Source organism: Papaver somniferum, chromosome 4 (assembly GCF_003573695.1).
Source record: "Papaver somniferum cultivar HN1 chromosome 4, ASM357369v1, whole genome shotgun sequence".
Classification (NCBI taxonomy): domain Eukaryota; kingdom Viridiplantae; phylum Streptophyta; class Magnoliopsida; order Ranunculales; family Papaveraceae; genus Papaver; species Papaver somniferum.
In genome coordinates this window covers 108399347-108423016 of record NC_039361.1, presented here as the reverse complement: position 1 = coordinate 108423016, position 23670 = coordinate 108399347, and the positions used below count along the sequence as shown (strand labels likewise).

Here is a 23670-nt window from a genome sequence, read left to right as displayed (position 1 = left end):
ACCTGCAATAGAGCCACGTTCCCGGCAACTTGGCAGGTTCCTAGCCTCGAAGCCTTTCTCAACTCTTCCATCAAGAATGCTAGGCATGCCGTGCCCCAAGAATAGTCACCGACTTCATGGAGAGGATCCAAAAGTTGTATAAGGTTGGCGTCGATCCGGTTGCCAGAAGTATTGGGGAATATGACACATCCCAATACACAAAGGAGATATGGTGGCAGCGTGGTTCACTTGCTCATCAGTTAACGTTCCATTCTTTTCCTTCTCCAAGGTGCCTCGAACATATTCATCAAAGCTGTAATGTTGATCTGTCTTGTTCTGTAACTTGCATGCCTCCTAAACTCTGTTGTTGTTGTCTCTTCATCCCAACCTAAGCACTTGTTAGTTAGAGAATAAAGTTGTGCCCAACTTAACTGCTTTGTGTAGTTAAACTTCACAGCTGTGCCTTGGTCGGGAAGGTTAAGAATCTGCACAACATCATCCGGGGTGATCGTCATCTCCCCAAACGGCATATGGAAAGTATCGGTCTCAGGATACATTCTCTCCACGAACGCCGATATGGCCACACGATCATGTTCCAACAATGAATTCTCGGCGGCATTAGCTAACCCCGAGTTGGCAACAATTGTCTTGAACCTTTCACATTCACCGGATAAAGGCCACGCAAGCATTTTTGTTGGTGCGGCGGTAGGTTTGAGTAGACGGACCGCATCTTGATGATCCTATTAAAGTACATAAAAAAATCCTTAATAAATATTACGATATAACACATAGACAATACATTAATAAAAAATAGTAATTTTATTACCTCGGTTTCGTATATTTCTCTGGCCCATGAGTCTTTGTATCCAAATAGCAATTTTCCTCCATCCGCTGGTAGTCCAAGGATTGTGCCTGCTGGAATACCCTTCTTCTTCAAGTGCTGAGGGACAAGATGTGATGCTTTCTTAGCAATATCCTTCTTACACATCTTTTCCTTTTTTGGCTTTTTGGGTACCACTTGGTTGTCCTTCTTCTTCTACTCTTGCACTGGATCAACTGGTTCAACACTTGGTCCTGCACTTTGTTGAGCGGCTTGTTCAACACTTGGTCACCCCTTGTTCACTGCCTTGTTGTTCTACACTTTTCAGCTTGGTTGCACTCCTTGTTGACTGCTTATCTTTGGCACTCCTTTCCCTCCTAGCACTAGCTGTCACTTTCTTCCTCCTTCTCGACTTTGTCTAAACAACAAAGAAAGGAACAATATTTACAAACTATACAATCGGAAGACAAAGTATGGAAATATAACCCGAATGTACACATTCGGACGTAAGAAGACACATATTGTTCCCGAATACAAAACAATCGGAAGCTAACTAAACATATTTGCAACCGAATATACATCAATTGGAGTTCAGAAGTAAATTTTTCATCCTACACAATCGGAAGACAAAGTGCACTCTATAACCCGAATGTACAAATTCGGAAGTAAGAAGACACATATTTTTCCGAATAAAAAACAATCGGAATATAACTAAACATGTTTACAACCGAATATTCATCAACTGGAGTTCAGAAACTCTAAAATTTTATCCTACACAATCGGAGGTATAAAACATTATATTGTCTTCCGAATAAATACTGGCCCCAAAATGGGATTTTTCCTATATCAAATTTTGAGATTTTTTCAATATATACATTCGGTAGTGAGTGTTCTTCCGAATACTTGTGTCTACTTAAATATATTCGGTAGCCAAAAAATTCATTAAACTACCGATTATTAGCAGTTTGTATCCAGGAAGATATGGCCACAATATTCGGCAGATAATCATCAAATTCTCCCGAATACTGTCGATGTTCTTGAAATGAAGAACACGACTACATTCGGAAGTAAATAAGCATGAATATCGCCCGAATCTGGATAAAAAACCGAAAACCCTAGAAATTTTTTTTCTCGATTCGTCGAATTAAAGCGAAATAAACACCAAAAATGATAGATTCTTACCTAATCGGGGCCATTTGAAGTTGACGAAGTGTTTGACTATCGGAATCGCCACCACCGACTACATTGCCGGGTACTTCTTCTTCGCGTTCTTCTTCATTTGCAATAAGAATTTCTTTATTTCTTGCTAAAATCCCAATCTTTGGATCGATACCCCGAGCAACATTTTTGGTTCTAGGTCTGTGGGTTTCATTTCACTTATCCATTGTTTTATAAACGAATCGACGATGTTTTGATTTTACGATTCGCGGCGATGTTTCGGTTGAACGAGGGAAAGTTTTTTTTCTTCCACAATCGGAAGATATGAAACTGGAAGAAGAAGAGTTGAAATGAGTAGAATTTTTTTTGATTTGGTTTTTATACGGTTTTACCAGAGGGCATTTATGTAACTTCAATATCATATAGGGTACCCCTTAACTAGAGTCTTTGGATGGGTATAAATTGATGGCCCCTAAATCCTTTTGAGTGGCCCCTAAAAACGCTTTTATCACAATCAGCTAGAATAAACTGTCGTATCATTTAGTCATTTTCCCCATTGCTGAGATATACTAGTATCTGGAGGAGAAGTTGCTAGAAGAATCTGCGGGGATAGGGGAAGAGGAGGGCCGGGTGTTGGTTGTTTCGAAGGAGGCATGTTATGAGAGTTTAGAAGTGGAACTAGGAAACAGGGATGTTCACGGTGGTGGAGTCGATGGAATGGGTGCATGGTGGGAGGGAGAGAGTGGGGATAGGAGAGAGGGTAGATCATTTTTTCTCCTTCCGTAATATGTCAACCGACATGATAAGGAAGCAGGGAAAGTTCCTGGCATGACACTAAAAACATAGATTTTTGATATGGATGGTCAGATGATGACACTAGATATTTAAAAGAAACCGCCAAAAACTATAAGAATCATTCGCTATGGGAATGACAACCTGGCCAAATTTGGTATCGTGAAAATGACGAGGCTGCCGACTACATATATATGCGTGTGTATACCGCGTAATGACTCTGTGAAGGAGGAGGATATTCTTTAGTAAATTAATAGTATGAAAATGCTAATTCTAGACATTATATGTGTAATCACTTGCAAATGGCGACATGCCCATCAAAGAATTCACATAAGCAAATCCTTGGCTTGAAAACCTGAACTTAACGCTTGGTATATTTTTAAATGTAAATTGTAGAACATGTACAGTAGAGTAGAGGGAGACATGTCGACGAACAAATGAATGCGCAGTACTGATTCAACTGCGCAAAGTTCCAGGTAATTTCCTTCATTGATTTTTCCGCCTTTCTCTTTTGTCTTTCTTCTGTTTCAAGAAGACGGCAAGAAAATTTATAGACGAACTGTTCAGATACACACACTTGGACACTTTACATGCATACACGATTCATTCCAAAAATTGAACCAATTTTTAATTTAGGATTACAAGTTGACAAATAGAATATTCAACCATCCAGCGGTGTACTGGTTGTAAGATGATGTGCAACCTTCTATACATAGATAATCATACCGTGCCAAGTTGTACGAACAACGTGTCTACTACCTTCTGTTCTTGCGAACTCTGTTTAATCTTATATATCTATAGTTCGCTGAACAATATTATATATTCTCTTCTTCCTTTCGGCTTTTCTTTCTCTTCTCTTCTCGTCCCATTTGAGTCTTCGATTCTCCCTGGTGTGATACTAACTACAATCTCTGAGACTGTAGACACTAAGTTAGCTCCTATCAAATTTTCTGAAGTTTTCATTATCTTTCAGTATCATAGGATCACACAATACTATAAACATGTACACAAATAAACAGGCTAACATGCAAACTGTCAGCAAGCCACTTAACAGATGGAGAATAGCCTTTGCAGCCATTTATTCTTCTCGAGTTTTCGTGTCACTTGCTAAAATGATCATAGCAAAGAGGAACAATGATGATCAAAAGTACTTGAAGTTTTCTGAGGCAGATGTACAAAAGCTAAGTGACATAGTAAAAGATAAGAAGTTGGATTTGCTTCATCAACACTTTGAGGGAATGGAAAACCTTGTAAAGGTTCTCGGAGCCGATTCAGAAAATGGAATCACCGATGACGCTGAAAATATCAGACAACGTCGAACCATATTTGGTTCCAATACATACCAAAAACCTCCTCCAAAAGGTATATTTTTTTTTATTCTTGAAGCATTTAAGGATTTGATCATTCTTGTACTATTGGTAGCTGCTACTCTTGCTCTTGCGTTTGGAATTAAGCAGCATGGGTTGAAAGAAGGGTGGTATGAAGGTGGGAGTATATTTGTTGCTGTATTTCTTGTCGTGGTTGTTTCTGCCGGCAGCAATTATAGGCAGTCGAGACAGTTCGAAAAATTATCAAAAGTGACCAATAACATCAAAGTTGAAGTTTTGAGAAACGGGAGAAGGCAACAGATATCTATCTTCGATATTGTGGTTGGAGACGTCGCTTCTTTAAAGATCGGAGATCAAATTCCAGCTGATGGACTCTTCTTGAACGGGCATTCCTTACACGTAGACGAATCGAGCATGACTGGAGAGAGTGATCACGTGGAAATTGGTGCCGAAAAGAATCCGTTCTTGTTATCTGGAGCGAAAGTGGCTAACGGGTACGGTAACATGCTTGTTACGTCTGTGGGCATGCACACTGGCTGGGGCGCAATGATGAGTACCATAACTCGTGATTCAGATGAGAGGACTCCATTACAAGAGCGGCTTGACAGACTGACAACTTATATAGGAAAGATTGGTCTGACGGTGGCATTCCTCGTTCTCCTCGTCCTGTTGGTGCGGTACTTCACCGGTAACACACAAGATGATTTGGGAAATAAAGAGTATAACGGTGGCAAAACGAAGTCAGATGATATAATAAATTCAATGATTCGAATTTTTGCTGCTGCAATCACAATTGTGGTTGTGGCAATACCAGAAGGCCTGCCTTTGGCAGTCACTCTCACGCTAGCTTACTCTATGAAAAGGATGATGGCTGATCAAGCTATGGTAAGAAAACTCTCAGCATGTGAGACCATGGGTTCGGCAACCACCATCTGCACTGACAAAACCGGGACCCTTACGTTGAACCAAATGCAGGTGACTCGATTCTGGCTCGGCGAAGAAGTTATAGTAGATTACACCGCATCAAAAATTGCGCCAGGTATTCAAAGACTTCTCTGCCAAGGAGTTGGTCTAAACACAACAGGTTCCGTTTATCAATCTGCTTCAGGAACAATGCCTGAATTTTCAGGAAGCCCGACTGAGAAAGCAATTTTATCTTGGGCAGTCTCTGAATTGGGAATGAGCACAGAAGAGTTAAAACATGATTTCTCCATTTTACATGTGGAAGCTTTTAACTCAGAGAAGAAAAGAAGTGGTGTTTTAATAAAGAAGGCACATGAGAATACGACAACCCACGTACATTGGAAAGGAGCTGCAGAGATGATTTTAGGTACATGTTCAAAATACTATGACTCCAGCGGGGACATGACGTCCATGGACCAAGACAAAATGAAAAGGTTTGAGCAAATAATTCAAGATATGGCTGCAGATAGTCTCCGATGCATTGCTTTCGCTCATAAAGTAATCCCAGACGAAGAGTTAAAGTACAAGGAAGATGGAAAGACTCTTCAGTCATTAAAAGATGATAATCTTACCTTGTTAGGATTAGTTGGTATTAAGGACCCGTGCCGACCAGGAGTGGAGGGAGCTGTAAGAGCATGCCAAGATGCTGGGGTGCACATCAAAATGATCACTGGAGACAATGTTTTCACAGCAAGAGCCATTGCCATAGAATGCGGAATACTCAAAGCCGATCAGGCGTTAAATAGTGGAGTTGTCGTTGAAGGTGTGGAGTTCAGGAACTATACAGAGGACGAGAGAATGGACAAGGTGGAAAATATACGTGTGATGGCAAGGTCATCACCTTTCGACAAGCTCTTGATGGTACAATGCCTGAAAAAGAAAGGACATGTGGTTGCAGTGACTGGAGATGGCACAAATGACGCACCTGCCCTGAAGGAGGCTGATATTGGTCTTTCTATGGGGATTCAAGGCACAGAAGTGGCGAAGGAGAGTTCGGATATAGTCATCCTGGATGACAACTTCGCTTCTGTGGCTACAATGGTGAGCTGGGGGAGATGTGTTTATAACAACATTCAGAAATTCATCCAGTTTCAACTTACGGTGAATGTCGCAGCTCTAGTTATCAACTTCATTGCAGCAATTTCTGCAGGTAAAGTCCCACTAACAGCAGTTCAATTGTTATGGGTGAACCTAATCATGGATACTTTGGGTGCTCTTGCTCTAGCTACTGAGAGACCAACCAAGGAGCTCATGAAAGCAAAACCAATTGGACGAACTGCGCCATTGATAAGCAATGTCATGTGGAGAAACCTTATGGCTCAAGCTATATACCAAATATCAGTTCTCTTGATCTTACAGTTTAAAGGCAAGTCTATATTTAAAGTAGACGAAAAGGTAAAGGACACTCTTATCTTCAACTCTTTTGTTTTGTGTCAAATATTTAACGAATTCAATGCAAGGAAGCTAGAGAAGAGGAATGTGTTTGAAGGAATACTTAAGAACAGGTTATTTCTTGGGATTATTGCGTTCACTCTAATTCTTCAAGTCGTTATGGTGGAATTTCTCAAAAAGTTCGCAGACACTACGAACTTGAATGTCGTGCAGTGGTTTACATGTATTGGAATCGCAGCTGTATCGTGGCCAATTGGTTGGTTTGTCAAGTATATACCTGTACCCGATACACCAATTTTCAGTCTTCTACAGCGTAAAAGAAAAAAAGCAACAGCTGAGGACGATGCCTGCTAATAGTCTCCCTCTTATACTCTTTCTATCGAACTGTTGTAATTATTTGTATGAGCTATATCGTGTATACTACGTATATTCATATTCTTTTATGATTAAAAAAAGATCATATTCTTTTGATAATCTATTAGAATAATGTTTTCAGCGCAGTTTGTTGTTTCACATCAATATAGGATAGTTACGTATGAGACGCATGATATATACTCTAGATAATGAATCCCTAAAGATCAAAAAGATATACATCACATAAGAAAGAAACAACACTGAGAGACACAAATTAAATTGGCTAAACAAACGTCAATATTCTAAAAATAAAAGAAAATTAAATAGGAAATGATAATACCATCTCATGAGTTGCCATGCCTAAAGTTGAAGGACTAAGGAGACTGGTCGACCATGAAGGGGCATAGTAATCCAGACCAGGCTGCCATGCTTATTAGTCGTATCAGCCACATTATCATTAGTGTCAGCTATATTATCATGAATCTCCAACATTGAAGTAATTTTACCCAAAAGGCCAGGTTCCTATGCTTATTTTTCGTATCAACCATGTAGTCATCAGTGTCAGCTACATTATTATGATCTTCATCATTAACGTAATTCTCCATGGAAATATCCGACCCATTCTTTATAAACGCTTTTACCAATTCAATATATACGTTCCTCATGGATATCTTGTATTCTTCCTATTCTTCTTTGATTGGAGTAGTAGTGGAGAATTCTGAGTCATCAGCTTTTATGCCGTATTCATCCTTACTGCTAGCATGCTTATCGACCTTCAGCGCGCTAGGATCGATATAAGATTTGCAAGCGATCAGTATGCTCTCTGCATGGTCGCGGAAATGCTGAGCAACAAATTGTTTCAAATGTTTTGGTGGCTTATTAAGAACCGCCAGCATTGTTTGACAATTTAGCATGAACATATCTTGGTTGAAGGTTAAATACTCCTTCTCCATCCAGAAGCCCCAGTAGGTGGGCAAAATACAGCAACATTGGTCTGAGTATGTAGGTTCAGGTTTTGAAGTAATAACACTTACTCGGATCTGTTGGTTAAACTTCAACATAGAAGTCACTAACAAGCTGGTTAGGACAAGATTAGGAAATTGATGTAATCCTAAGGGAATTAGAAGTCATCTAGTTCTAAGAAAAGGAAAGACATGTAATAAGGTAATAGGACTAGGAAAAGGAATTCATAGTTCTATATATATATGATCACCAAAGTTGTGGTTGATCATATGAGCAAGATTAGAGCTTGTGTTTAGTTTTGAGAGATTTTCTAAACATCAATAAAGAGAGTTGTCTTTATATAAGCTAACTTTCATCTTGCAGTTGCCATTAATTGGTATCAGAGCTTGTTTTCTGAGCCATGGAAAACGAAACCACCATTGTGGGTGCAAAACAGTTCACGCCACCATCAATACAAGTTCCAATCCTCAACGCCACAAACTACACAGTATGGGCCATGAGAATGAAGGTACTGATAAAAATCTACAAAGTTTGGGAAACAATTGATCCTGGTACATTGGACCCAGACAAAAACAATGTTGCCATTGGATTACTCTTTCAAGCAATACCAGAATGTCTTGTTCTACAAGTTGGTGAACAGGAAACTTCAAAGAAAATTTGGGATGAAATAAAGGCACGTAATCTCGGAGCTGATCGAGTTAAAGAAGCCCGTCTGCAAACCTTAATGTCTGAATTTGAAAGAGTGAAGATGAAAGACACTGGTACTATTGATAGTTTTGCAGGAAAGCTATCAGAGATAGCCTCAAAAGCTGCGTCACTTGGACAATCCATTGATGAAGATAAACTGGTAAAGAAGTTTCTCAATAGTTTACCAAGATCCAAGTATATTCATATCATAGCCTCTCTCGAACAAGTCTTAGATTTAAAGAAGACTAGCTATGAATATATAATTGGAAGATTGAAAGCATATGAAGAGAGAATCCTTGATGAAGAAAACAATGGAGAAACTCAAGGAAAACTCTTGTACACAAACTATTACCAACAAAACTCTGCGACAAGAGGAAGAGGTCGTGGAAGAGGTGGTAGAGTAAACAGAGGCCGATGAAGGGGAGGAAGGTTTAACTCACAAGATAGAACAACAAGTCAGAATGATCAAAACCAAGGGAAAGAAAATAAGGATAGATCAAACATTATTTGTTACAGATGTGATAAACCAGGACACTTCTCCTCTGTATGCCCTGAAAGAATACAAAAGATGGAAGAAGCAAACAAGAATGAAACAAGGGAAGCAGATACAGCTCTTTTCATGCACGAAGTTGTATTCTTAAACGAAGGGAAACTAATACCAAAGAACTACGAATCAAAGGATGGAGAAGAAGGAATCTGGTATTTAGATAATGGAGCCAGCAATCACATGACTGGTAAGCGACACTACTTTTCTGAACTCAATGAGAAAATAAAAGGACAAGTGAAGTTTGGGGATGGATCTTCTGTAGAAATTGAAGGGAAAGGATCAATTCTATTTCAGAGCAAGACTAGAGAACAAAATCTTGTCACAAACATCTACTTCATCCCAAACTTACAAAGCAACATTCTAAGTTTAGGACAAGCTACAGAAGTTGGATGTGATGTTAGAATGCGACAAGATTATCTAACAGTTCATGACCCAAGTGGAAGACTTTTAGTTAGAGTCTCACGCTCACAGAATAGACTCTACAAGATAAGTCTCATGATTGGAAGGTCATTGTGTCTGAATATGAGACTGGAAGATCAGACATGGAACTGGCACGCAAGGTTAGGACACATAAGTTTCAGAACCTTAAAAACTATGTCTCAGAACAAGATGGTTCAAGGGCTACCACAGATAAACGATGAATCAAGGATCTGTGAATCATGTTTAGTTGGGAAACAAACGCGTCAAGGTTTTCCAAAATCAACAACATTCAGAGCCTCAAAGCCATTAGAGCTTCTTCATGCTGATTTATGTGGTCCTATTACACCACAAACCCTTGCAAATAACAAATACATATTTATTATTATAGATGACTTCTCAAGATATATGTGGTCTATTCTTATGAAAGAAAAGAGTGAAGCATTTGACAGATTCAAAGATTTCAGAAATCTGATAGAAAAAGAGTTAAAAGAGGAGGTCAAAATGCTTAGAATTGATAGAGGAGGAGAGTTCACTTCCTTAGAGTTCAACAAGTTTTGTGAGTCAAATGGAATCAAAAGGAAACTCACAGCACCATATACACCACAATAAAACGGAGTGGTGGAGAGGAGAAACAAGACTCTAATGGAGATGACAAGAAGTTCTTTAAAGGATATGAAGGTACCTAATTATCTATGGGGAGAAGTTGTACGACACTCCACATACCTAATAAACAGGATACCTACGAAAGCTCTGAAAGACATGACTCCATATAAAAGTTTGCGAAAGAGAAAACCAAACATAGATCATTTAAGAGTGTTTGGTTGCAAAGCATACGCAAAAGTTGATTCTGCAACACTTAAGAAACTGGATGATCGATCTCAGACTCTTGTGCATCTAGGAATTGAGCCTGGATCCAAAGCTTACAGATTATTCAATCCAACAACGAAAAGAGTAATAGTGAGTCGAGATGTGGTATTCGATGAAAAAGCAAACTGGAACTGGAAAGAAACTAATGATGGACCATGTAGGGATCCAGGAATGTTTCACATGATATGGGGTCAAGTAATTGATGAAGGCAAAGGACCCATAATCATCAATACCAATGGAAACAATGATGTTAAAGAAGAAGAAGAAGAAGAAGAAGAAGAGGAGATCGATGAAATAACTCAACCCATTCCACTACGAAAATCAACAAGACAGATACAAAAGCCACAGTATCTGGAGGATAATGTTCTTCAAGCTGCAGAAGAATGTGAGATTATGCTACTTTCTGTTAATGATGAACCAAGGAATTTTCAGGAAGCAAATGTCTCGACTAAATGGACACAAGCATGTGGAGAAGAAATTATTTCAATCAACAGAAACAAGACCTGGTGTTTAGTTGATAAGCTAGGTGGGGTAAAAGTGATTGGTCTTAAGTGGATCTTCAAAATAAAATGGAATGCTGATGGTATTGTCAATAAATACAAAGCAAGGCTTGTAGCTAAAGGATATGTACAATAATCAGGCATAGATTTTGATGAAGTTTTTGCACCAGTTGCTAGAATTGAAACAATACGCTTATTAATTGCAGAGGCAGCATCAAACTCATGGGAAATTCACCACTTAGACGTTAAGACAGCATTCTTACATGGTGAATTGCGAGAAGATGTGTATGTTGAACAACTAGAAGGTTTTGAAGTAAAAGGATAAGAGCATAAGGTTTATAAGTTATCAAAAGCTCTATATGGTCTAAGACAAGCTCCTCGATCTTGGAATACAAAGTTAGATCAAACCTTAAGAGAAATCATATTTGTTTAGTGCTCTAAAGAAACATCAGTATACAGAAGAGAAGAAAAGGGAACGCTTCTTGTGATTGCAGTCTATGTAGATGATCTATTTTTGACTGGCAACTCCCTTAAGGTGATCAATGAGTTCAAGGGAGAAATGTCATCAAAGTTTGAGATGTCAGACCTCGAAAAACTCACTTATTACCTTGGCATAGAAGTCCATCAAGGAGTAGATGGGATTCAGATTAAACAAGAAGATTATGCAAGGAGAATTCTTAAAGAAGCATGACTTGAAACTTGTAATCCAACTAAGATACCAATGGAGTTTGGACTTAAAGTTTCAAAGGCACAAGAAGAAGATGACGTTATCCAACGAGTTATAGAAGAAATGTTGGATGCCTTAGATACTTGTTACACACAAGACCAGACTTGGCTTTCTCTGTGGGAGTAGCAAGCCGTTATATGCAGAGTCCACGCAAGTCTCATGGTGATGTAATAAAGCAGATATTGAGATGTCTAAGAGGAACAATCAGCTGTGGATTGAAGTATGGTTGAGGAGGATCAAGAGGAATTGTTGGGTATAGTGACAGCAGTCATAATATTGACCAAGATGATGGAAAAGGTACAACTGGTCATATATTTTATCTAGGTGAAGCACCTATTACATGGTGTTCACAGAAGCAAGACACTGTAGCCCTCTCATCCTGTGAAGCTGAGTTTATGGCTGCAATAGAAGCAGCTAAACAATCAATATGGCTTCAAGAACTGTTGGGTGAAATAAAAGGAAGAGAACCTGAAAAAGTTCTCATCAAGATTGATAATAAGTCTGCAATTGCACTAATAAAAATCCAGTGTTTCATGGGAAGACGAAACACATTCACAAAAGGTATCATTTCATACGAGAATGCATCGAGAAGGAGATCATTAACGTAGAACACATACCGTGAACTGAGCAGAAAGCAGATATATAGACAAAGGCATTAGCTCGGATCAAGTTTGAAGAAATGAGACAACTGATTGGAGTACAAGATATGTCACGGGTAAGGTTGAAGCTTAACGGGGAGAATGTTGGTTAAACTTCAACATAGAAGTCACTAACAAGCTGGTTAGGACAAGATTAGGAAATTGATGTAATCCTAAGGGAATTAGAAGTCATCTAGTTCTAAGAAAAGGAAAGACATGTAATAAGATAATAGGACTAGGAAAAGGAATTCATAGTTCTATATATATATGATCACCAAAGTTGTGGTTGATCATATGAGCAAGATTAGAGCTTGTGTTTAGTTTTGAGAGATTTTCTAAACATCAATAAAGAGAATTGTCTTTATATAAGCTAAGTTTCATCTTGCAGTTTCCATTAGGATCAAAAATAATATTCCTAATATACCATACTCCATTTCTGGTAGACAATGCTTTTTAGATTTTACTGATGTATAACAAACTGCATTGCTAGGATTCAAAGTAGGGTTCAAACGTAAATCGTTAGAGTAGCGACGAACAACTTTTGGGTGTGAGTTTGGGTAATCGGAAGGGAATTGAATATCAAAAATAAATAAACCTTGGTGAAAAGGACTACCAGCTCGTCCAATAATTACAGCTGTTAGTAGATCGATTCTCCCCTCGAAAGCTCTAACGTAGATGAAATTAGGAAGGCTGTCTTTGAGTATATTCCATTCTCTCATTATATAAGCAGTTGATTTCTGGCTGAGATGATCATGGTTCGATGAGAAATAATAATGATCATTATGATTTGCATCAGTTGCGTTGATGATTTCGAATTGCGGGAATTTTAGTGTTTCTGACTTTGCCGTAACATCTTCCTCCCCTTTATGATGAATCGCCATTTAATGAAATCTCTCAGAAAACTTGTGGTTTGAGTATCGGACTCTAAATCCTCTTGGTAGATATCTTTATATATACGTCGATTCTCGGGGGAAAAAAGGATTCTTATGAAACTTTATCGAAGTTGTACACGAAAAGGAGTCTAGGTGTAAAACCGAACCCTGCTTTGAGGGAATACATAAAAATTTCTTGGCATATCACAAAAATGGGTCATTAAATAGTAATTCTTAAAAAGCCTTACCTATATATTTGTGAAAACCACTGTGACACTTATTTTTCCAAATTTTTTCACCCATAAACCCAGCGGCGGAAAACTTCATGCACGCACCCTTTTTCTAAGAAAAAATTATTCGCAGACCCTTATTTTCAGAAATTATGCATTTGTATTCGTTTGTTTTTTATTTGTTTTTTTCTTAAAGTTTTCAAGCATTTGATTTGCTCTGTCGGAGAATCTCAAGTTCGATTTCTAACTTAAATTCTCTTTAGGTTTCACTCTAATCTTGTTTCTTTTTCACCGGAATGGAGCTTTAAGATTAGGGTTATTTTTCTTTTCTTTCTTGTAGAAGTTTTTTTTCTTTCTCTTCGCAGAACCACACTTTCAGAGGTTTGATGGCGGCTCATAATTATGGATCCAGATTCAACGAATTGTATTTTATTTGAATCCAAGGTGAAAACAATTGGAAATAAATTTGAGGTCAGTATCCATACTTATTGAGTAAACACTTCAATTCATGAAAATGTTCCTTGGATTGTGTTTGTTGTTGGTACTTGTTCTCTTGAATATGAATTACCGATACTTGAGAACGAATTATTACTTATTATACTTGATTTAGTGATTTAGATGAATAATTTATGAAATCTGCAATTTGGTAGTGTTTAGGATTTGGATGTATCGTATTGATTATCAAGTGTTGAATGTGTTCGTATATTGTATTGTTGGATTGTGGATCTCTTGCTTGTGCTTCCACCAGTACATAGGGTGAATATTGGTGCAAAAATGCTATCTTTGTTGAAAATTTTCTTTTGGTTGGATATCTCAATTTGAGATTCATGGAGTGTTAAATGCAGTTTCCTTGAGGAGCACTCCTCTTCATTGGGCTGCTCGTGGTGGTTCGCTAGATTGCATCGATGAGTTGCTTGGGGAGCGGATTGGCTATAAAGAGACTCGTACGGGTAATCTGTTCATTTTTTCATTGATTCTCACTTTGATTAGTTCAGTGCATATCATAACTAGAGGTGCATTTAAAGTAGTAAGGATGTGATCTTGAATCTCCCTGTTGTTACTTTTTTTGGTGTATTATTTGGTATGGAATCTTCCAGAATCATGGTTGGATGACTTAATTTCCCAACCTATAATCATTCCAATTCCAACAACAAGAGGGTTACATCTCATTGCTTAGTTTTTGTAGCTTTACCGCAAGTGTCGACTGATTTGGATGGCTTAATGCTTACTGTCAGACTCTCAGTGGTTTGTTGGTTGTATAAACATTAATATTCCTAGTGATCTGAAATTGAAATTTCTTACAAAAACAAAATGAGACATAAATGTTCCCATATAGGTTGAGCTAGTCAGTACAAAGACAAAATGAGACATACATGTGCTCATTGCATCGACAACTGTTTATAGGTCTAACTTTTAGGCCGTTCAAATTGCATTTATAACTTTAAAACTTGACTGAATAAACACTTTTTCTTTGTTGAGCATGTGATACCAGTTCATTTTTTGATTTATGATCTTTGTTATTGTGATGTGTCTACAGACATTTGCATCTCATGTGCGCAGTTTGTGTATCACATGGGGTTAGATCATTTGGATAGAACACGGATAGTCTAAATTTATCATTTCAAAGTTGGTCACATATATGTTCCTCATGACTAGTTTGTTCATACGTAGCTAGCAGTTAGATTTTTAGATGCTGCGAAACAAATTGAAGATTACAAAATGGGGGGAGCTAGCTAAGTGCATTTCATTTTTTTTCATTAGACTCTTTTTATAAGCTTATATACCTCATCTAGCATTACTTATCTGTTAATGTCCGTATCATCATTCAAATTGGGATGTCATACTTGATCTATTTTATATTCATTTCCAGGCATCCAATCGGCGTGCCTTAATTAGCCAATCAATGGATTATGCATTTAAAAGAAAATGGAGCTAAAAGGATGCTGCAGTGGAGATGAAAGTGCAAATGGGTTTGATATGCGTGTGACGTGCATTTAAAAGAAAATGGAGGTGTGAATAGTGATGCATAACAGGTTATGCATCTATAAAATTTGTTGCATAACTTGTTATGCATTCTCGAAATCGGTCGCATAACACGTTCTGCAGTTTTTTTTTTTTTTTTGCATAACTTGTTATGCAGTCCAGAAAACGGTTGCATAACACGTTATGCAGCTACTTTTTCTTAGTATTGAAACCAACAAAAAATAAGGCTGCATAACTTGTCATGCACCTACAATAATATCTACATAATATGTTATGCAGTCGTGAAAATGTTATGCATCCGAAAATATGACTGCATAATGCATTATGCATCGAGAAAATTGTTGCACAATCTTTTATGCATCGAGAAAATAGATGCATAACCTGATATGCATCCGTAAATATGGGATGCATACTGCATAATGCATCAATTTTCTTATGGACGTACTAAAACCAACCAAAACAATAGTTACATAACTTGTTATAGATGCATAACTTTGTTATCCAAATGCATAATTTGTTATGCAATGAAGAAAATGGTTGCATAATTCGTTATGCGTCTGCAGAATGTGTTATGCATCTTTTTTGGTGGCTGCATAATAGTTATGTATCAAGTTTTCGAAAATTTTGCCTAAAATGATGATCACCTCCGATTTTTTCGTGAAAAACAAAATTTTGATATTCTTGTTTGTACTCGTTGTGTAGCTCTCTTAAAAAGATTTCCAACGATATAAAATTTATAAAATTCTAAGGCGCGGATTTTTAGATATGGTGTATCCAAGTTGTGTTGCCAATTATACCCCTGATGCATAACCCGTCATGCGGATGCATAATCCGCCATGCAGATATTTCTAATAATTTCATATAATTATGGGTGTCGCGGGAATAATTATGGGTGTCGGTACCTAAAATTAATTGTGGGCCTGACAACGAGAATATTATTTTTTTTGGACCTGCGCCTAATTTTCCCATAAATATATTCCTATACAACAATAAATAAATCCCTACTTTTTAATAACCTTATCAATTCAAAAATTAGATTACCTTAATACCCTCACCCATATGATATTTTTCTTTATTTCAAAATGGAATAAATTTATTCCTTTACCGCTTCACCACCACCACCACTAGCACCACCACCAACATTCAACTACCAATCCACCACCATCGTTCAACAACCACCACCTACCGCCACCACCACTAATATTCCACCACCACTCCTTCACCACCACCATTATACCACCACCAGTCTTCCACCACCATTACTCTATCGCCGCCATCACCACTAGTCCGTCGCCGCCGCCACCGCCGCCGCCACTGGTTCAAATATTTTTGTATCAACAACAAAACTAGGGATATTTATAAAGGTCCATCAGAAATAGGGATAATAATTCAATTTCCACTTGAGATAAGTCGATGGCTTGATGGTTTCATCGGCAATGACCACCTTAATCCTTTATATAGGGGTTTAAATAAGGAAACCTAAAACTAATTCCTAAAATAACTAAGATTCCAAGCTCAATATGAATCTTTAACACAGGAAAAAGATATCGAGTTCTACCGAGCAAAAAAAACAAGATATCTCGTCAATATATTTCATTGTCCGGGGGCCACATAGGCATACCCCATTATATCGTGGTGGTGTTGTTCTACTTGAAAAGAAAAATAGTAATTTAAATGACAAAGCTGAAAAAAACATTCCAAAATAGTTACGGTGGTCAGGTATACCGTAGATGTAAATCCTTGTTATTTGTTTTCTTGTTTTTGTTCATATGTATTACAGGGAGTAGAATACTGGAATTTGACATTGTAAGCTTTGATTCCTTTTGAAAAAGAAGCTGGAATGAATGACTGAAGTACCTCGTTGCTCGTAAATCTATCAGCTGTTCCATTTATGGACTTTCCAGGTGGGCTTAAAACTTTTAGTATAGGCACTCAAGTCAAGAGTTAATAAAAGAAGAAGATTGTTACAAGGCATACTCATAATTTTTGAGGCATACCTAATAAAGACAAAATAGAGACACTAGTAAAATCAATAAGTTCTTATCAACCAAATTTTTATTATTACATTAATACCTTTATGCTCATAATTTTATAATTATTTTCTAAGAGTTGTTTTTTTTATAGTTTTTCTGTTTTAAAGTTTTTGGATTTTTCAAAAATGTTCTTTTTATAACACCAGCTGACAAATTAAAGAAAACCAAAAAAATAAATTAATTTTTCTTAAAAAATAAAATCTTTAAAATCTAAATTTAAAAAAGAAATGTAGTTTAAATAAAAATTGAGAAAAAAGAACAAAACTAGTCATAAAAATCCAAGGTGAACAAACTTGTGGTACAAAAACCCCATTCAAATGTTGGGATCCATTAAAACTCCATCGTAAACAAAATTGATACAAAAACCCCAAATTTTTAAAATTTGATACAAAAACCACAAATTTACATGTTGGTTTCATCAAATTTTATTTTGGTTTTGATGAAACCAAAATAAAATTTGATGAAACCAACATTTAAATTTGGGGGTTTTGTGTTAATTTTATTTTGATTGGGTTTTTGTGTTACTTTTATTTTGATGGATTTTTTATGGAAGGATAGTGACACCTCTGGGGTTATAACTCGCGGACCGCCCTGAATCTTCCACTATCGGTACCCAGACTGCGTCATTCACCTAATGTCTAGGGATCTAGATTTTTTGGGTTTTGATAAAGAATCCTCTTTAGACGCAAAAAGGTGGAGATGTATACGTACCCTTTAAATCCCACCTCATAACAAGAATATAGGATGGGATTTCATCAGGAAGAGCCAAAGACAAGGGAGGGGGAAATTGTGAATATGTACCGTTTTCACTAATTCGTTTTGTGGACATATCTCATAGCGGAAAATATAGTGGCAGAGCTAGGCATTGGCTATAGGGCGGGCTTGAACATTTTCTTAAACCTGACTTGAGCGTAAAATTTACACCTACTATTGCCCAACTAAAAAAAGGCTATGGAAAAAATGTTTTCTCTTGTTGGGGCTGGCTGTAGCTAGCCCTAGTCACAAGGCAGTTCCGCCTCTGCGAAAATATCATATTCTCGGAGAGAAGAAACACTTTTTTTATTTTTCTATGCAGCAAAGAATTTATTCGCTGTTTTATTTTCGTATGAAATATTCATATTATTTTTATCAGAAATTAAATTTCAGTATTTTTTGTCAATTTCTTTATCGAAGCAGTACAACAGATATGTAGTGAAACATTTATATTGAAACCATTATGAACCGTTGTTATCAAATTATTTTAAGCTTTAGTATATTACCACTGGATCAAACTGTAAAAATTAATCAAAATGTCAAAACAACCTACGGAAATCCATAAAATCCAACCAGTTTTTTCAGTACAGCATATATATACTGCTAAATCATGTTATAAAAACCAACTGCAATGTCAAAGTAAGTGTTAAAATCTAATTATAAAACAAATCCATTGGATTATATGTATCCAATCCATCCATGCATCCAAAATCCGTTGGATGATGGATTGTATGCGGATACAAAAATTAAAATCCATAATGAATTGGATTGGATGCGGATGAGATGAAAATCCGTCCATACCGGCCCATGCTCACCCCTCTGACACTCTTGTCTGTTGGGAAAATGTTTAGGCTTAGCTATTATTTGCTTGTCCTTTTGTGGGCTTGCTTTTTCTTTTCTTTTTTTTTTTGTTCTCCTTGTACTCAGTTGGGGAAAGAATCGGTCGTGGTGGTTACCTCCACTTAGTGAAAAGTATTAAGGTATTGTCCGACTTCACTAATCAAGTAAAAGTACAAACAAATTTGTGCCTGCCTCAGAGAGAATTACAGTGACCAATGCCACCAAGATATTTATCAACCTTGACTTACCAGAGGGCATGAAAATGCAGATCATGCAATAGATTCATGGAACTATTTAAGCAGTTTTAGTATGTTTAATGGACACAGCTAACACCAAATTTTGGACCACAGGTCCATGGAAGTTAGATCACCCCGACAGACAACATAGGCTTTCAAGAAAGAAAAGACACCTGCACACGTTGTGCTGGGTGAATATAGAAAACACTAACTTAACTGATACTTGCAACATAGGAGCCAACACGCCAAATGCTTTAGTTAGAATATAATATGTTCTCATAAGTTTGGCTGAATTTGCTGGTGTGTGCATGTATGTATACGTGAGCAAGGCAACACTGACCGAAATCATTGCTGAAAATGGTTGGCATTACCTAGCATACAAGGAGTGCAATAAAAAGAGGTTAGCGATGAAGAGAACAGCTGTGGCAAAATATGTGAGGCGAAAGTAAAGTCACCAGTGTCAAGGTTAATCGCACAAGGCCTAAATTTGTTTTATCTATGTTCACACGTATTTTTGACTCTATATTAGTGTTGTTCCAAACTAATTCCTGCCTATCTGTAGGTATCTACGGGCTACCATTTATGTAGCTCATTCTGAATCGAGAAAAATGGTTTATGTTATACTTTTAAGTTTTAACAGCGAAGTAATAATTTATAATGCATTATAGTACATTAGACAAACATACATTGTCTATTACCAGGATTTTAAAAATATTATGCATGATTTCTTCCTTCTGTAACAGGGATGGAAGAGAAAATCGTGCTTACAATGAGCAAAACAAAACTAAATAATACTATTGAGAAAACAAAACTAAATAATACTATTGAGAGGAATCGTGCTTAATACACAGACATCATCGTCCACTTGAGACTGAATTGTTTTCAAGCCACAACATTTACTTCGCCAAATATAGAAGTAACACGGAAATTTGTATGATAGAATGGACATTTAAACTTAACAGCACAGGAAGGGTTCACATCAAACTGAAAACTTCAATACATCACGTTCTTAACTGCCATTCTGTATAAGCTGGAAAATTACTTCAATAGTTCGATTCATATAGAAAACTAACCACAATTTCACCAAACTACAGATTCACTTAATCCTAAAGCGAATCAAGTTATCTTTACAAAAATTATACTTTAAAGACATCGAAACAACCAAAGACAAATATACAGCTTTAGTACCACGGGAAACACTGGAAAACTTGAACAAACCAGAAATCCACTAATTTGTTTCATCATATATATTTATGGAATGGATCAATTCAGCCTCACTGATTTCCATCTCCTACTCCGAACAATCAAAAAATAGTACAACCTCAGGTACAGTGCCAGTCTATAAATGAACTTTCCATAGATAAGAACAAACAATGCAGGAGGTATCAAAGAGGCAAGTTTTACTTGGAGGAATTATATAAAGAACATTCAGAAATGTGTCACATTGGAGTGGGTTCCAGTGAGAAACTACATAAAGCTGGAATAGTCATAATAAGTTTTCACTTTATCTGTTGTATCTGTCAGGAATTCATTTCATTTGTCTATCTAACCACTGCAACCCAAGGAAAAAAAGTGGAAGATAAATTAGCAGCCTTACCACATTCTCAAAAGCAGCATGATACTTTCAATTGCGAAGGAATCTGTAAATATTGACTTTGTCGTTCTCACTTTCTTTGCCCGTTAAAGAAGTGTAACTGTAACCTAGGAAGTTACAATCTTTCCTTCCTTTATCATGTTCGAGATCATGGTTCTGCGGCCGCAAACATGAATTAAGAAATTAATATTAGTATTGAGATACTGAAGAAAACGAATAAATCTGTAAATTTAATAAAGCAGCAGAAATTTACCCATTTTCGGAACCAGATTTGACTTCTGCTCGGAGATGGGTGAACCCAAAGGACTCAACAATATTCTTTCATTGGGTTCTCATTGCATTGACTGGACCACCTGTTCAATCATGTAATCCGAATGACAGTATCAGCATAGAAATCTCAAACAAAGCCTTCAGCAAAGGGAGCACTCAGAATAATAGGCAGATACAGATCAAGAGCAGGATATTACTGGTCTTGATTTGCACTAATACAAAAACCTAATAAAGCTGGGTAAGCATTGGGTAGCAGCGGAAGCTAAATATTACTGGTTATTGTTTAAAAAGGAAGATACTGTATAGGTGATAGTAAAAAATAGCAATCTTAACCAATCTTCCGAATGAAGGAGTAATGCACTACAATTTTCCAGTGCATAATTAGCTATATTTTTGTGATTATAGTTTCTTACGCATTTATCTGTTTCACACAGCAGGATGATACACTCTTCCTAGTAGCTTACAAGAATATATATTCTCACAAAAGTGAAATAGGCATGGAATCGTACCCCAAATGACTCCGTGACCATCATTTCAACTGATAGATCCACATGGAACCAGACACTTTCAAGTTTACTGAGTTGCCATGTGAAGTCCTCCGTGAGTGCCTATCTGGCACAGAAACTGCACAAGAAGCTTCAAGAGCAGATTTTGGAGCTTCCTTTCCACGTAGCAGATCTTCAGAAATGTCTTTATTGCAATAATTTAATTTCTGCATTAACTCTCTGTTTCTCTTTTTCTTTTAGGCATTCCTGGCATGTCAAGCCAAATTATACTAAAGTGAGAACACCCACAAACCTGAAATGACTGCTGTAATGAAAAGTGTAATAACACCTACAACCTTTAGGAGTGACAAGACCAAGAAACCTACAGCTAACAACGGAAATGTCACTTAAGAACCAGTAACCTATATGAAAATCGTTGATAAATCGATGACTTCAAACTCTAATATCAGGACCCTTTACTGATTTTAGATGTAAGACTAAGAGATCTATAGTTTGTTTTTATCTTTCCCTTACCATTGAATAAACTATAAAAGAGCACAAGTCTATCTTACCATTGAATAAAAGTCGTCATAGTAGGTTGCTTTGACTCAACCTCCTCATTTGAAGGATTCAGGAACGATTCTGAAATTAGCATCTCTTCAGAAGATCCACCTAATCTCTCCATGTCACTAGGGAGCTCAATTTTCGCAGATACACATTTCGTGTTGGCACCTTGCCAATCATCTCCGCAAAAGAAATTCCAGTCATTCTCTGAGATTATAATCGATCCATCTGTAAGTATGATCACAATTAGATATTGGAAAAACTAAATCCTACACAGTATGATCACAATTAGTAAAATGGAAAAGCTAAATCCTATACAGCGTGCGATCTTGAGCACATAAAGGATTTTTTTAGCTGAAAAGCTATTCAACAATATAAATACACATATGGAACTTCTATTGTTATCAAAAAGGGCTCAAGCAAATTTCCTCAGACCAACTGGATAAGGCTATGCAATGCGCACCTTTGCCATGGAGGTCAGGATGTCAGCTCAAAATGAGTCTGGAAATGTGAGTGCCTGCATTTTCAAGGAACCACTATATACAATCAGCACTACAGGACACTTCCTTTTCTCATTGGCAACTCTGCTCCAAGAAAATAGAACTGAACTGTTACTACCATCCAAGTTATTGCCCGTAAAACTAAACCAACAGAAACAGTTTTCAGCTTCAAAATTGCACAACAAAGTACTAGGTAACCAACAAAGTGTTTTGTTCAACCAGCTTAAAATTGACGCATTTTGAAAGCAGTCAACAATTTCTCTATCACTCTAGTTCTGGTAACATTCAAAATGCTAATCTAATACTGAATAAGCAAACAATTTGTTCTTAAGAATTCAACACTCGTAACATTCTCTCACACCAACCTTCAAAACCTAAAATCAATACAAATCCAACCCCATTTGCTCCCACACAAACCAAATCACATCCATAATTAAACTATGCAAATGATGAAAACCCATAAAAATCAATTCAAGAATCAAAATCATAACAAATTTTAATAAACAAAGAAAAGAAAAAGAAAGGGGGAAAATACTGACCTCCGATTATTCAGCTATAGTTTCATTTCTGTTGCAAGTACACTTTTCAGTCGATCGTTTCACAAATACATCCTGGTGCCACTTTCGAACTCATCATCATGTCTTACTAAAACCCACTCAGAAACCCTAACTTTTTATTTCAGAGATTTCTAGTGAGGATGGATGGCAAGTGAGGAATGAAAATCGATGGTAGTAGCTAATAAAAAATAAATTTGCATTAAGGACCTTACAACAAATAGCATATAAATACAGGACTAAGCGACTAGTTACAAAATCACAAATTTGTGTTGAAGATTAATACCACGACGGTTATAGCTAATTTAGCGACGACAATCACTAATTCTGGTGGAGGATCTATGTCGTCACAAGATCGATTAGGTCTTGTTAATACTCTTACTGATATCCAATGGGAAGCCATCGTGGAGCTCAAAATTTCAAATAATGATTCGAAGGAGAAACTTTATGGTAAATGGATACTTGATACAGGGGCTTCACGACATATGACAGGAAGTAAAGAATTTTTATTTAAGACTCATAAAATATGATTCTCTTCCGTAAAGCTTCCGAACGGCACATACTCTCATGCTCCATGCGAAGGTACTGTGGTGTTTGAAAACAATATGAAACTATTTCGTG

At 37.0% G+C, this 23670-nt stretch overlaps 2 protein-coding genes and 1 long non-coding RNA gene across 5 annotated transcripts; 1 reads left to right on the top strand and 2 right to left on the bottom strand.

Annotated features, from left to right (window-relative positions):
• Positions 1 to 3750: 3750 nt before the first annotated feature.
• Positions 3751 to 6906, top strand: LOC113272977 (putative calcium-transporting ATPase 13, plasma membrane-type). The gene has a single exon (XM_026522755.1). The coding sequence runs from the start codon at positions 3751 to 3753 to the stop codon at positions 6784 to 6786; it is 3036 nt and encodes a 1011-aa protein (XP_026378540.1). The 3' UTR covers positions 6787 to 6906.
• A 563-nt stretch (positions 6907 to 7469) lies between these two features.
• On the bottom strand, positions 7470 to 13016 carry LOC113272976. The gene is made up of 2 exons (XM_026522754.1): positions 12768 to 13016; positions 7470 to 7826 (listed from the first exon to the last, which is right to left on the bottom strand). The coding sequence occupies exons 1-2, from the start codon at positions 13014 to 13016 to the stop codon at positions 7470 to 7472; spliced, it is 606 nt and encodes a 201-aa protein (XP_026378539.1).
• A 6876-nt stretch (positions 13017 to 19892) lies between these two features.
• Positions 19893 to 23197, bottom strand: LOC113274171. Of its 3 annotated transcripts, none has more exons than XR_003322841.1 (6): positions 23035 to 23197; positions 22459 to 22579; positions 22004 to 22223; positions 21456 to 21698; positions 20930 to 21029; positions 19893 to 20832 (listed from the first exon to the last, which is right to left on the bottom strand). It is a non-coding gene; the product is annotated as an uncharacterized LOC113274171 (long non-coding RNA). The 3 variants fall into 3 exon arrangements; XR_003322842.1 differs by having other exon boundaries at positions 22459 to 22512; XR_003322843.1 differs by lacking the exon at positions 22459 to 22579.
• Between the last annotated feature and the right edge of the window lie 473 nt (positions 23198 to 23670).

What these genes read in the sequence shown, in the direction of transcription:
- LOC113272977 (XM_026522755.1), top strand. Translation starts at nt 3,751, where the DNA reads ATGTACACAAATAAACAGGCTAACATGCAAACTGTCAGCAAGCCACTT.
- LOC113272976 (XM_026522754.1), bottom strand. Translation starts at nt 13,016, where the DNA reads ATGGCGATTCATCATAAAGGGGAGGAAGATGTTACGGCAAAGTCAGAA. An exon ending in GAATCGATCTACTAACAGCT is followed by an intron (nt 7,827 to 12,767) that starts GTAATTATTGGA and finishes TTTAACCAACAG; the next exon opens with ATCCGAGTAAGTGTTATTAC.